The sequence below is a fragment of the Sinocyclocheilus anshuiensis genome, unplaced genomic scaffold (assembly GCF_001515605.1).
Source record: "Sinocyclocheilus anshuiensis isolate Anshui unplaced genomic scaffold, SAMN03320099.WGS_v1.1 scaffold13, whole genome shotgun sequence".
NCBI lineage: Eukaryota > Metazoa > Chordata > Actinopteri > Cypriniformes > Cyprinidae > Sinocyclocheilus > Sinocyclocheilus anshuiensis.
This window is the reverse complement of record NW_015538026.1, coordinates 3,074,249-3,089,694: the sequence shown is the minus strand read 5'-3', so window position 1 is coordinate 3,089,694 and position 15,446 is coordinate 3,074,249. Positions and strand designations below refer to the sequence as shown.

Sequence of the window (15,446 nt, the reverse complement as noted above, 5' to 3'; positions counted from 1 at the left end):
GCGTTTGAATCGTCAGTGGCAAATCCTTTAAATATGAAAACGTACTTACAGGCTGTGAGTCAGCATTGTTTGTCAGCATCATAGACTGTAAAAACTGGGAAAACAGACTGGCAAGGCTGGAAAAGCCAGGGCAGGACACAAGGCACATACAACATTTGACGACGAACTCGCACAGGACTGCAAACACAAGGAGAATAAATAGGGAGCAAATGAGGAGGGTGATGAGGGAAACACAGATGGGGCAAATTAACCAATAATCAGGTAACAAGATGGGTGGGGTTAGACAATTGACATGAGAGCACATTTTACACAGAAAACAAAGACAAAAGCCATGTGCTTGAACAAAACAAGACACAAACACACAGCTAATGAGAATACTCATAAGCCGTGTGTTCACACAAGACATGACAACATGAAAGCATGCTGCCGAAAACACGAGCTACGTGCAACAACACAAGACACAAGGACAGAAGAGCGTACGGGCCCGAGCGAACTCGAGACCGCACGCTCCCACAACAAAACAGAACATGGAGTGCAAGTGTCCGAACCCCGACACCAAACCGAAACTGAATCTGAACAAAACATGAGTGCCTGGATCCGAACACCACGCTCCAACATGAAACAAGGCACACAGACAAGAGAGTGCATGGCTCGGGCACACTCGAAGCCGCGTGCTCACAAGAAAACAAGACAAGACGGGAGTGTCAGGGCTCTATCACAAAACCATGAATAAACTAGACCGAAGTGACAGAACCCTGACAGAGTTGGAATGAACACATTTTCAAAAATGATTTTCACATTACACATTAAAATACCTTCAAAATGATATATAACTTGTTGGAATCAGGCAAAAAATGACTGAGCTACAGCCATTTGAAGGCGATAGAGTCAGTAGAGTTGATTTTGAGGAAAATCAAGTTAAAGTTTTCTGAAGATTCCAAAGCAAAATAACCAAGCAACCTTGCATATTTTCCTCCAATTCTTTTCTTAATAATAATTACTATATTATTACTCACAATAGCTGCTTTTATTTTATCTTTGTTATTAAAAATAAGAATAAAGATGCAAATAAACTGTAGTTTAATCAAGAGCAGTGAATAATTCCGTCTTTTCTTTTAATGTCTGATTAAAATCGAGACAGATCAAAATTGTGATCTACTGTAATGCATGGATCTAAATATAATGTTACACATCAGATTTTTCCACAACCATTAACTAAACTTTCATGTAAGACATAACAGATTATGTTTGTGTGAATCTCGCCAAGACATATTTCGCAATAATATAATTTTTAGGGAGATCGCGCGCTCTCGGAGAGAGCACGCACGCACGCACTTTGCAAATGGCAGTCAGCTCGATCGTTTTGTTTTCATCAGCATGGGTTTGAAAATCATATTTTACTGGTTCAGACTCATGTCATGGCTATGAATATTCATAAAGCTGGAATGCTGCGCTTTGCAACGATATATCCTACAACTTGTGGTCCAGAAGTGAGCAGAGAAAAAGGTACTCCTCTCAAAAAATGTACAAATAAAGATCATTTTAGATGTTTAATTACTATTTGAAGCACTGGGATCGCTAGACGAGGCCTTCATGAATTCATTTTTGTGAAAACCTCAAATTCGACAAAAACTGACATTTTTCACATCTTTTGCCTGTAGCTCAATATTAGACCGTGTGCATTCCGACTCATTTTGCCAGCACGGGTCACAATTATACAACTTAGGGAAAAAAATGGTCTTTAAAATAATATCACACAATATTTTTCTGAAACTGCATAAATTTAATAATGTAGTATATTTTATTTATTTTTGTTTATTGTCCGAACGACAATAAACAAAATGTAAAAAAATAAATAGATATTGGATAAAGTAAATCCATAAAGTAAAAAAAAAACAAACAAAATTATAAATTGAGAATTAATCCTTTAAGAAAAAAAAGTGTTGCATTGCTATATTAATGGCAGCCCAAAACTATTTAGAAATCTCCACCTGTTACTTAAAGGTACTCAACCAGTCCAAAACTGGTTCAAAGACTGAAGAATAAGAAGGTGTGCCTGAAAGCCAAGACTTGAGCAGTCATGGTGGAAAGATGCATGACTTGCACTAATGAATCAATACAAACTTTCATAAGGCCCAGGTCATTATAATTCTCGGAGTGATTCAAATCATTATGAAGGGAACTACAGGCTTATTTGTATTCTGGTTCTGTGCTGGAGGGGAGAGGAAGGCCAGCCGGCAGTTTGCACAATCAGGTTCCCAGCAGAGTGAAGGCGGTCTGGTCAGGAGAACCTAATTCTCTCTCACACAACGGCTCAGGGGGATCAGGCATGAGAAGTGTCATTACGGTGACAGAATCCAATGGAATGATTTGAAAAGAGTGTGATTGAGGTTGAGAAGGAAATCTGTGAAATAAATGAGAGTTATTATTTCTGCTATAGCTGTATATGGAGAGAAAGACAGAAAGGGAAAAAAATTGATGAAAGGAGGCAGGCTGGTTAGCGAAGGCAAGAGGCAACCGCTTTAGCCCCAGGGTGATTGGACCTCTCTTTTCAGACAACTGAAAGCTGTGTCTACGCTTTGGATAATCACAGCATGGGAGAGTTAGTGCACACACACGCACAGGCATTCAAGTCAGGATGATGTCAACAGAATGAATAACGTTACTGCTCAAAATGTGCTGCAAAATCACAAACTTTAACTTTATTATAATTTTACTTTATTATATTTTATCAATTGATTTTCCTTCCTTTCTTTCTCTTTCTTCTGTTGAACACAAAAGAAGATATTTTGAAGAACGCTTGAAGAACAGAAAAAACTGTCATTGTATGGACAAGATCAGTTCTTCAAAATATCTTCTTTTTTTTTTGTGGTCCACAGAATAAAGTCATGCAGGTTTGGAACAACATGGGGGGGTGAGTAAATTATGACAGAACTTTCATTTTTGTGTGAACTATCCCTTTAAGCTTGCACCCTAGTATACGTATTCTTTGCTTCGGTCTTCAGTTTATAAAGTATAATTTCCTCAAATTTATTTTACTCAACTGAAACCCCTGAATTTTGTTTTTCTCAATTAAATCCGAAAACCAATTAACTTGCATAACACTGGTGTTTGAGTCCATCAAGTGCTTGACTCCTCTCACAATAATCTGCGCAATAATCATTTCCATCAGTCGAGCCAAATTCACACTTACAGCTCAGACGGTCGGCTCTCAGCAGGAATAGGAAGCCGGCTACCCCTCCTATGATGTCCAATAGAGACGTTCCGCCAGCTGCTGTTTCCCCATTTTCCAAAAGCGCAAAGAAATGTCCCTCCATCATTCATGGGAAACTTTGAAAGTGCCAGTTTCCCAATTGAAGAAGAGCCAAACTTCACATTTGGAAGGCCAAGTTCCTCTGAGATGCCACCAAAACACAGTGGCAGGGTTTTACCCAGCTGTCAGCTGTAGAATGCCATCATATCATCGCTTTATTACAAATGTCAGACTCACTGCTGGAAACACCCCCCATTGATTAGAGGCTGGATAATTGGATTGTGGCACTACCTCAGAAACACTGGCTAGGGGCATTTAGAGGGTGAAGACCATGAAAGGCAATATCAGGATGTGCGTATAGAAGAACCGGATGAGAAGAACAACAATAAAAGGTGACATGTACTTGAAGAAAACTCTGGTTAAGAACACTGCATTCTAAAGTATACCAAAAATTTTTTACAAAAAAGCAATTAATTATTTAAAATAAATAAATGAATAAATTAGTAGTAAAGTAGAAAAGTAGTAGTAAGTAGTACAATTTTATTTATTGTTTCTGCAGGTATGAGTTCAATAATAATCTGGCATGTTTAAGTCACCCATTATTACTGTATTATATTAGGAGTTGACAGTTATTTCAGTTTCAGTGTCTGGCATGCAGTTTTAACTTAAGATGCTTGAGGCTTCTTTGTAGTTTAAGATATTAGTAGTATTAGTAGTTTTTTTTAATGTCGTTTGAAATATCCTAAAGCAGAGTTTAACAGCTGTAACTCCCATAAGTGTTATCAACCTACTTAATTTATGGAGTAAATGATTAAAAAAAAAAAAAGTTAAGTAAACACTTCTTAAATAAAAACAAAATTGCAGCGGTTTCCAACAGCAGAGGATGACCAGCCTGAAAGTAAGCTTACCTTGCTATCCGTCATCAATTATGAAAAGCCTCAATTCAACAGAGATTTAGAGTCAAATCCAAGAAATTAATAATTGATAGGCTGTTTTTAAAATGTGACTCAGCTAAATTTAGAGAGCCAGTGCAAACAAAAACAGTGATGATGAGTTGTCTGTGACAACTTTACCTACCTCTAAAAAATTAATAACACCAGACATTACCTTTTCATGTTGTTAAACCTCAATTCTAATTTTCCTATTCTGCTTCAGAATTCCCCTCATTATAAGAAAAGTCTGAAGTGATGCAATAATCATTAATGTTTTATGTATTTTTAAATGTAAAATGTCTGAAATGCATGTTCTGCTGTGTTTAAATAGCTTCAGATCTTCACTCATAATTATACTTAGTCCCTTTATCTTTCTCTTGAGAGTATATTTCTATATAAACTGACCCTGCACTATATATGTCACGGTAATCATTGTTCATAAAGAAAAGTAAAATCTCCCACAATGCATCACACTTCATCACAATGTCAAACCCATGACATACTGTAAGAAACTAGCAGAATATTATAAAAAACATCAGTTTTATCACGAAGGACCAGATTGCATTTTAACAGCAATGTCATGATGCAAGGCAGCTTCAGTATACAGTTCTGTGAAAACATTATATGGAGGTCTTCTGAGTGACACACTGTAACATTTCCAGGAAAGGTATTTTCACAGCTCCATAGTGTCCATAGAGACAGGATTTTTTTAAGCTCGTGGTACATGCATCACAGAATTTTCTGTGGAAGCCTGTTTACTACACAATACAAAATAAAAAAGGTAATTACGCCTTTTTTTCCTCTAAATTCTTAATTTGCAAGTTTGCAAAGTTTCATACGGATTGCATAATCTGAGAAAAAAAAATCTGATTTTAATTGTTTCATTTGAAAGTAGACATTTCACTCTCTATAGATATATTTTTCATGTCTGTAAGGGAAATATACACAGAGTTTCACACTCAAGTTCACAGAGGCCGAGACGGCAGAAAGCGCATCCTGTTGGCAGGGCCGGCCCGTCGCATAGGCACAATAGGCAAATGCTAGGGGCGCCCAAATTAATTACGTTTTTTTTAAATTAGGGGTGCACTATCAGGCAGAGCGAGCTCACTGTTCACAATGTGCGAAGTATGAATGTATCTCTGAGGGGAACTGACTGTCTTAAGAAACAGTTTAGATGGCATTTTCCTTTCATCTTGCCTCTGTATAATGCATTTAGTGTTTACAGTGGTAATCAGGGAAACAATGCACCTGATGACAGAGAGTGAATTTGCATTTTCATTCAGCCCATCTGCTGTTAGGTGTGTTTGGTGAAGCCTAATTTCACAAAGCTAAAGTCAGACCATTCTGTTTTTGCTTCAGGTTTTGAAATTATGCAGTCTAATTTAGATCAAAATATAGGCTAATAAAGCAACTAACCATATTCTTCCTATACTCATATTTTCATTCTTTCTTGTCTTTTGCTCAAATTAAATACATTAAATATCAGTACTGGATTCTGCCACGAAAAGTTAAGATCAGTGCATCCAACTTTAAATTAAATTAAGATTTAAATTGTTTTAAATTGTTGTAAAATGTTAATTTAAGTATTGTAGATGCCTTTGGATGATAAAATTCTCTAATTTAAATAGCTAGCTGAGTTAATGTCAGTTTATTTATTTATTCAGTTTATTTATTTTTTGTGTGCAACCGTCTGATTTATTGCATATGTCATTTGTTTTATGTCATAAAGCTATGCAGATCTGTGTAAATGATCGGTGGTGGAATTGGCAGCGCAAGGGGCACCAGCTAAAATCTTGCTGCATGACCTCACCACTTCCTGTGGATTTTTTTTTCTTTCTTGCGACTAAGCGACTTTTGGTCGACCAAGCCTCTTCTCGTTGACTAACGGTTAGTCGACTATTAGGGGGCAGCCCTAGTTCATTCTAAAGAATGTTCATTTAAAAAAAAATTTCTTTCTTTCTTTCTTTCTTTCTCTTTTTGATTTTTTTGTATTTTGATGGAACAGGATGTGGGAAAAACCCAATTAAAAGCCAGTTTTCAGATAGTAGATATATCTTGTACAATTCATAAAATACAGAAGATGCTTGAATCAAAACTATATCAACAAACCCAGAATTGTGCCAAAACTAAATAAAAAAATGTTTTTAGATGTAACTCTATTCCATCAGTTCCATAAAAATATATTGTATAATTATTAGTAAATTATTCTTTTTTTTTTTTATTATTACAACTTTGTAAAATACACATAAAAATATATGTAAAATAATGTAAAATAAAATAAAAAGATCAAAAAAGATTTTTTCACACCACCATGACTTCTTAAAAAGAGTCTGTGGCTGCCAATTCTATCTACTGTTGTTTGCTATTATTGTAGGCCTCTGATTGCACTCCCATTGGTTGTCTCTGCTCATTTTCATAAATTCTGCACAGCATTGCTAACAGTAACTATAACTCTCACCAGAAACTTTCTCAACAGTCACTACAAGTAGCAGCATGTGTGCATGCTGATCTTCATTATTGTGAATTCTTTGAATTCTGCCTCATTAACATTTATTAATCAAGAGCTATAGGAAACAGATGCACTATGAGCTTGAGCTACGCATTAGAGAGTTTATTAAATCTGTCGAATCTTGGGCTTCTTCTATGACAAAAGTTTTTTTTTTTTTATCTCTTGTCGTGTTAAAAAGTTCCAAGCTAGAACAGATTGTACAAGAGAGACAACCTTTTCTGGATGCGTTTCATCTAATCACATAGCAGGAAGCTGACTTTGAGAAGATAAACAGATGTTTAAACAAATGAGGTATACATAACAAGGTCCAGAATCATACATCCATAAGAATCAGAATCGTCTGCATTCATACTGAACCATAACACATGTGCACCTGTAATTAGGCTCTCTAGCTGAGAATCTTCCAACAAACAAAAGAAAGGATGGCGAAGCATAACAAACGGAGAAGAGGAGCGCTTTCTGTGAGCAAGAAGAAGCATCAATAGCAGAGGGTGTACTTAGTTAATGCCTCTCCATTAGATAAAAGGGTCAACTACAACATGTCCCACTCTTCCTTTCACCTCTGAGACTCCATGCGGCTAAAAGGATGATGGCGCCTCTGAATTCATCCACACTCAGATGCAAAGGAGAACAAAAAGCTGAGATGCTTGCCAACCAGCGCAACAGTATCAAAGACAATTAAATGAGAGGAAAGAGAGTCAGAAAAATGTCAGGCATGTTTACATTAACTTATCTAAACAGGAGATGTTACTTAATGAGCATGAGTCAAGCAGCCATGTAATGCTACTTATGGGCAATTTTTATGTCTTTTTTTTAATCAAAGCCCTGTATCATTAAATGTGAGATGATTTGCCCAATAAAAAAAAGCAAAATGTGATAGATAACATTAGTCACTTATAATACGTGCAAATGTCCTCTACACAACTGCGCCTCTGTAGTGTATGGCATTTTAGCTCATAAACCTACATCTAACACACTAACCACCCGCAGTCCAACTTAACTAGCCTCTATTTATACTGCCATTGTCATTCTTCTCAGCGCAAACATGCCTCAGTCAGTGCCATTTGCCAAGTCCAATTACTGTTGCACTATTACCACCCATGTTAAGCAGCCGGTAAACAGACATTTATTGAAAAGAGGTATTTGTGCATATTTTCTGTTGATCATGGCAGCAGTAATTCATCAAAATGATGATCAAATAATGGAGATAAACATCATGATGGGACATATATCCATGCACGGTGTAGTTGAGCACATTTTAATGATGCTATTTAGATCCTCCACAACCTGGAACTTAGAAGCAACCTGTATGACGGAGAACTGTGCTACACAAATAGCACTAAGCACTCATTTTTAGGCTTTTTGCACTATTATCTATCCTTTAGTGAATCTTGTGCCAAAACAACGCAGAAAGTGCATGCAAATAAACAACATACCAACATAATCCCGACTTAGTGGTTTCCCCCCTGTGTAAAGTATAACACATTGTCCGAGTTTAGTTCCTGGTCTGTTTGAAACAATCAAGCAGATCAATCCATTATTGCTCCATTGTTAAGTATAGTGAAACAGTTTGGCAAAAAACAAAAACAAACAAACAAAACCTAGGAACAAATAAGACCAAGCATATAAAACTTTCTCATATGAGAGAGAGGGAGAAACAGAGAAAGATGCCAAAGTTAGATTAAGTGCTAGTTAACTCTGCAATTGTATAGCGCACAGTGAACCTGCTGATGCATGAATGGCAGCGTTCCAAGGGCCTTGTACCTGTCCTTTTTTTCTTACAGGATAACAGAAAATGGCCCTGCTCCAAGAACTAACAGCACTAATTTGAGGAAACCACAGCATCATGGTATTATTTGATCATTCCACTGATCTTAAATCAAATATTAGAGGCTGAGATAATGCTGACCTCTGAATGCTTCAGTATAAAAGTGTTGAATCCAGACAATTGCATAACGTCAGGCCGAGTGAGCATATAAAGTGGAGGACTAAGGCAAGACTTTGTTCTAGTGATTAAAAGAGGCACCTCATTTAGCCATACTTACCCTTTAAGCTGCTTCATAGGTTCAGCCAAGCTATTTACATCATAATACGTATATTTTTAACAGCAAGTAAACAAATGTGGGCTATTCATGCCTTTTGTCTCATGCAAACATTATTTGACTCTCTGGAGGTAGTGGCTCAGAGCAGAATGGTGTCCGACTTAATGAACATCATGAACAATGTCTCCCACCCTCTCCAAGGCATGTTTGCTGAAATGAAGAGTGCATACAGCAACAGAGTGATCCTTCCACGGTGTAACAGAGGGTGCCACTGAAGGTCATTCCTGCCTACTGCCATAAGACTCCATGATTTTTCCGCTGTGTGCATGAAACATTGACTTGTTTTGACTCCTCTGCCTACAACTGTTTGTCTCAACAAGTGCTTTACATTTGCTCTGTTTACAACATTTAGTACCCACCAGTTCATGTGTATGATGTATTTTTGTATATGATGCACTGCAGTCTATATACTGTATGTACAGTATCTATCCACCTATCTATCTACCCACCCACCCATCTATCTAATCTTTATACCCACTCACTGATCTATCTAACCTAATGTACATACCTATCTATGTAACCTATCTACCCACTTACCCATTTATCTAACCTATCTACCCACCCACCCACCGACTTAAGATACCTACAGTATATATTTATCTATCCACCCACCTATCTACCCTATCTTTCTACCCACTCACCCACCAAATTTTATCTGACCTCTCTATCTGCTCAACCACCTCTCTTACCTATCTATCTACCCAATCACCCACCAGTTTATCTAACATATCTAACCACTCACCCACCACCTATCTATACTATTTATCTACTCACTCACCCAACAGTTTATCTAACCTATCTAACTACCCACCACCTATCTATACTATCTATCTACTCACTCACCCACTCACTGATCTGTCTAACCTACAGTACATATCTATCTACCTACCACTGAATTATCAACCAATTTACCTATCCACTGATGTATTTAATTTAATCCATCAATTCATGATCAATTCATCCAGCCACCCAATTTGTCTCGTTCCCTTCTAAGTATCGTTTAAATTGAACTGAGGAGGCACATATTAGATTATTGGCATTTTTTGTAATTGCTTCTAATATGAGGCTCACATTTAAAAGGGATGAGTCCAGAAATGTGCAAGAGTATGTTCTGAAAACAGATTTAAATAATCAAATGACATACCTTCCTGCACTGCTTGGAAAGGGTTGTTTCCATCTACAAACTCCACAGACACAGTGATCTTCTCTGTCTCCAGGATATCGTTGTTGAGGTTGAGATCAGCCACCGCCATGCGAAACACCTCATCATCCTTTTTGGCAGACTCATCAAAAATTGCCCCTAAAACAAGAGGATTTGAGGAGATTTATCATGCCGTTGACAACAGAACACAGAAATAGAAACTTGAAATGAACTTAAGCAGAATCCTAATTGCTCTGTAGCACTTTTATCCAATTCCTGACCAAAATAAACTCTCATGTGATAGAAGCTCTCAAGATGTTATTTATTTACATTTTATTTTGTTATTTTTATTTTTTTAGAGTACATGTATCTTGTGTAATAAACACATCTAAGATGATGATGTAATGCAAACAATATAGGATATATATATATATATATATATGTCTGTCATTCATGTTAATCAAACAACAAAAGAGAGAAAATCTCTCGCTGCTCTTGACTAAATCACTTTTGTTACTTTAATAAGATATATATATATATATATATATATATATATATATAATACTTATCTAAATGTTTTAGAAGCAACAAATGATTAATGACTATGTACATACTGAAAAATAAAATAAAAATTTAGAAAAGCCTAGCACAGCACAAACATCATCACTATAAACAACATAAAATTAGTTCCAGACAGCAGCGCTGTGCCAAAAATCAATGTTTTATTATTCTGACTGGCTTCATTCAGCACCTTACTTTATTAATTCAATAAATTAATCCTAGATGAGGTAAAAGAATATACCAGCTTTTAGGTAAAGGGTTATTTGTAGACTGACAATTATATATAAATATATAAATAAACACGCAATGATCTGTACATATGTGCACGTCAGGTACCTAAAAGCTTAGGCAAAGTGTAAATGTTTCTCTAAGCAATTTCATCTACACTGGTTGGTCTCTACAGATCCAGCTGCAGCGGAAAAATGTATTTTGGGGCCTAAAATTGAATCTTGTATATCTATGTACAAGGAAATTGAATCTTGTCGACCTGTATACATGAGAGCTACGTCAAAATATTGTCAACCCTCAGTGGGACGTGGGAAGTAGGCTGAAGCAGAGTATTTTCAAAGTACGTGGGGACAAATTGGTGCTCTTTCAATAAGTGCCACACAGGAGATAGTCAATGTGCCCATATCACATTAGAGTATGTGGTCAGCTGTGAACAGGCCAAGTCAAGACACTACCTGCAGGGCCCTGTGAAAACCGTCAGGCCTTTAACAAAAAAACAAATCTCAGAAAAAACGCTCACTTTGTCTCCAATCCTCTGCAAAACATCATAATGGATCTTTTATCTGAGGACAGAATAGAGTTGCCATAGAAACAAAACTTAAGGTGGAAGCTTCTAAAGCCACATATTTCATCCGTAGCGATGGGGAATGCTGTGGATGGGGGTATTATGATCAAGCCAACTAAAACCATCTGTAATTCAGAATTCAATTAGGGAATCTGCTGTAACTGCAAAAAACTACTTTCTTAATGAGTATTTTTGTCATGTTTTCCAGTAATAATAACATCTTTAAAATGAGATTTATTTCACAAGAAAAATGGCATATTATGCAAATATTTTTCTTAAAGTATTTCTTCTTTAAAAAAAAATTGCGAGTTTTATGCTGAAAACAAAAAAAATGCAATTCAAAATGTTTGGATGAAGGCTGAAAACAAGCCTTCAATATCTTACATATTTGTTTCTCAAGTTAACTTCCCTTGTTGTAAGGATGTTCACATTTTTTGATGGAAAAAAAAGACAAATATACTCATTAAGAAAATTATTTTTGCTCAGAACTTGCATGTTAATAACAACAACCTTCTTGTTGTTTCATTAAAAAAAAAACAACAACAGAAAAGACAGACAGCTCAGGATGCTTGAAAAAACAGTAAAAAAAATAAATGTTGAATGGACACAGATGCTTGTTCAAATTGCAGCAAAGACTTCCTCAAGCACTTAGGTAGCGTGATTGAGAACACAACGTAATTCCACAATAAAGTGCTCAAGAGCCTGTAGCAAGTCCTCATAAGCAACTCTGGCTAGATTAATATCCTGCAGCCACTCTCAAGAGGAATAAAGCAACAGGAATCAAATTCTTGCCTGTCTTAATCAGTCCTACTCACTATCCCGTGGGGGCTTCTCTTCTTCGGATGAGTGAGAGAGTGTAAGTCTGCGCAAGTATGAGAGGGTAGTTGCGAATTCTGATTTACAAGCTGCTGGATTGCGGCTCTAAACAGTCAGAGAGGCTGCAGCTCTTGGGCAATTGAGTTGTGAGGCAAAAGACAACTTCATCAAATAAATCAAAGAGCAAAGAAATAGCACTCTTTCTGGTTCATGCAGACACATCAAGGGCAACTGGTTTCATGAAGTCATAGAGTTCTGTGTCACTATATAACAACATCTGGTCACAATAACATGGGTGGTCCTAGCCAGGTGGTCCAACTTTAATTAGCCATGTCCCAAGAGATGAGACCTTTGAGAGAATCTGATAAACCCTCTTGGATTAAATCGGAATGGGAAGCAGCATTAAGAAATGGCAGCTAATCAAGGAGCTATCCAAAATAGAAATATAAGAACATAAACTGATTAGCCTACAATAAGCGATTTGCTGTCCCTGATGCAACTTCTTGCCACCAGAGCAACTTATATATACAGTTAACTACTAGTAACCAGTTTTGGTTTGATAGCATTAGTTTACTGTAACCTGCAAATAGCAGTTTCTTGTACCTGGTGTGATACAATTTGCTTATTTTGGCTAATTGGTGCTAATTTTTGATTACCTTCAATGGCCACTACAGGTAAATAACTAAAGGAATAACAAAGTGTAGTAAACGGTAAAACTATTTGTGTTACATTTCAATGTGTTTATGAAAATGTAAAGATGCCGTGTAAAATCAGGTTTGCCGGGTGTATGTGGAAATGAGCCAATTTACAAGTTAAAAGTAGTGTAAAAGTAGTGTAACAGTGTAAAAAAACCCCTAGTAAAAGTGGTATGGACATGCCACAAATCAAGTAATAGCAATGTATTGTTAAACGCACAGGACAATCAAAACGCAAAAATATTTAAGAATCAACTGTTGTTATAAAAAAGGTTACGAACATGGAACAATGCAACAATAATTCTGTCACACTGATGACAATGACTGATCGTCTCAAACAATGTCAAATTTATTGGAGGAAGAGCTTGGATAACTGGCCTTAAGCGGCTATTGCAATGTGTTCTCTCTCAGCGAACTGCCATAACCTGAAGAAAATAAAAGATGACTTCTTCCCTCCTACATTTCAGTAAGAGCAGACAGAGGCCCTATATTGGTGCACACTGTCAAGCCTGTCACTGTTAGACAGTTTGAGAGGACCACAGCTGGGTGTAAAGTCTCTGCAGTTCACCCTGTCTTGCAAACCCTAGTAAGTAGGGTGGCAGTGTAATGGAGCTAAGAAACATGTTGCATTTGCAAACAAATTGCTATTTGGAAACTCTCTTTGGTGAGTCTTGGGAGGACTGTAATACCTGGAGAGAGGTATCCGTTAGCATTCATCTCAAAGGCACAGCCCAAATAGCCTGGAAGCTTGCAATTTGAACTTTTTCTCATGGGCACTTTATTAGTGACAATCCTGAGCTGTGATGTCAAAGGCAGCAGATTGGGGGGAGAAATGCACTACAGGCCAAAGGTTCTGAATAATTAAGATTTTTTTTAATGTTTTTAAAAGAAGTTTCTTTTGCTTACCAAAGCTGCATTCATTGGATTAAAATACTGTAAAAAAAACAATAATATTATGACTACGAGTTTTCTTTTTTTAATATTTTAAAATGTATTTTATTCCTGTTATAGCAAAGCTAGTTTTTTAGCAGCCATTTCTCCAGTCTTCTTCAGAAATCTTTATAATATACTGATTTGGTGCTTAATTATTATCATTATTTTTGGTACACAGTTATTAGTAATGCTTATTATTATCCATCTTGAAAATGGTCATTGCTAATAATATGTTTGTGGAAATTGCAATTCTTTTTCTCAGGATTCTCTGATTAACTGAAAAATTAAAAGAACAGCATTTATTTGAAATATTTTGTAACATTATGAATGTCTTTACTGTTATTTTTGATCAATTTAAAGCATCCTTGCTGAATAAAAGCATTAATTTTTTTTTTTCCCAAAACTTACCCCCAACTTTTGAATGGGTTTAAACGCAATAAGAAATGTTTGTTTTTTGATCACCAAATCATCATTAAAATTATTTCTGAAGGATCATGTGACACTGAAGACTGACGTAATGGCAGCTGAAAATTCAGCTTTAGCCTAAAAAAAGATACATTTATAAATATATTAAAATACAAAACAGTTCTTTTAAATTTGAATAACATTTCACAATATTCCAAACTTAGTAGTGTAAGTCCATTTCAAAATACTAAAACTTCCACAATAACAAAATCTAGATATTTTTGTATGGCCATCAATAATCATCAATCTGAACTAGACCATACTAACCAGCCAAAGCTTGACCTCTTAGGTCAATCAGATCATTACTCTTCAGTACAGCAGTTAGGATAAAGTAAACAAGGATAAAGCACTCGCAACACCAATCCCCCATTGTGGTACTTGTGATGATGAAGACAACTCAGCCATTGGCACGGCCTGATGATGATGATGCATTAGATTGCGATGACATGAGGATTCCGCATCTTAGGCGCAGATTTACGGCCACCGGGGCGCATCTCTAAAAAGGACGGCTGGTTTGCGGTGACACCTCTGAGACAAGGCGGATTAATGAGCTTTGCAGACCACTGAGTGCAGTAATGGCCTGATATAATATGTGATATAAAAACAGCAACACCGAGCACTGTTTATCATACTGGCAGTGGCCCGCCACGCACTGTCAGCCATTAATAACTCTCAATTTTTGCTTTGCAGTCGTGCGGACCTCTTGTCATCTGCCGTCATGCAAACAAACGGTGCTGTTCTGGCTTTTGTTTGAGGATGTATGGTGGTCAACCCTCAAGCCTGTGCCTGCATTTATTGGGCCGTGGGTGAAATTTAATTAGACTGTCATGAACGACTGGCAACCTGCTGTGGTTATTTGCAGTTATGTTTAACAAGGCCCATCATCACCATATTAAAACAATGATGACACCTCTACTGGAAATACCTGCATAAATATGTTGGGATGCTGATTCCCACCATGGGATGCCAGTGTGCAGGTGTCCCGACCACGCTGCATAACTAGCTTAACCAAAGAGACTGTGTTAAGGCATAAAGTATATTTATTCTAAGTGAGAAAATGATTTATATTGTCAGACTTTGTTCCGTGTTTTGTGTGTGTCTTGCTCTCCATGTGCCTTCCTATGCCCATATTTGGTTAGTTTCCTGTTCCTGTCCTGATTAAGTTCATTTGTCCCAGGTGTTTCCCTTGATGTTTCATTGCTCCCAGGTGTGTCTCGTCATCCCCTCCTCCTGTGTGTATAAATAG

At 36.8% G+C, this 15,446-nt stretch overlaps 1 protein-coding gene across 1 annotated transcript in view; it reads right to left on the bottom strand.

The window, feature by feature from the left end:
- LOC107680191 (glutamate receptor ionotropic, delta-2-like) overlaps window positions 1-15,446 on the bottom strand; it is a 415,350-nt gene that overhangs the window by 358,928 nt on the left and 40,976 nt on the right. The window contains exon 2 of the mRNA XM_016475981.1: window positions 9,941-10,096. Coding sequence (XP_016331467.1) covers window positions 9,941-10,096 — 156 coding nt within the window. The remainder of the gene's footprint in view (window positions 1-9,940; window positions 10,097-15,446) is intronic.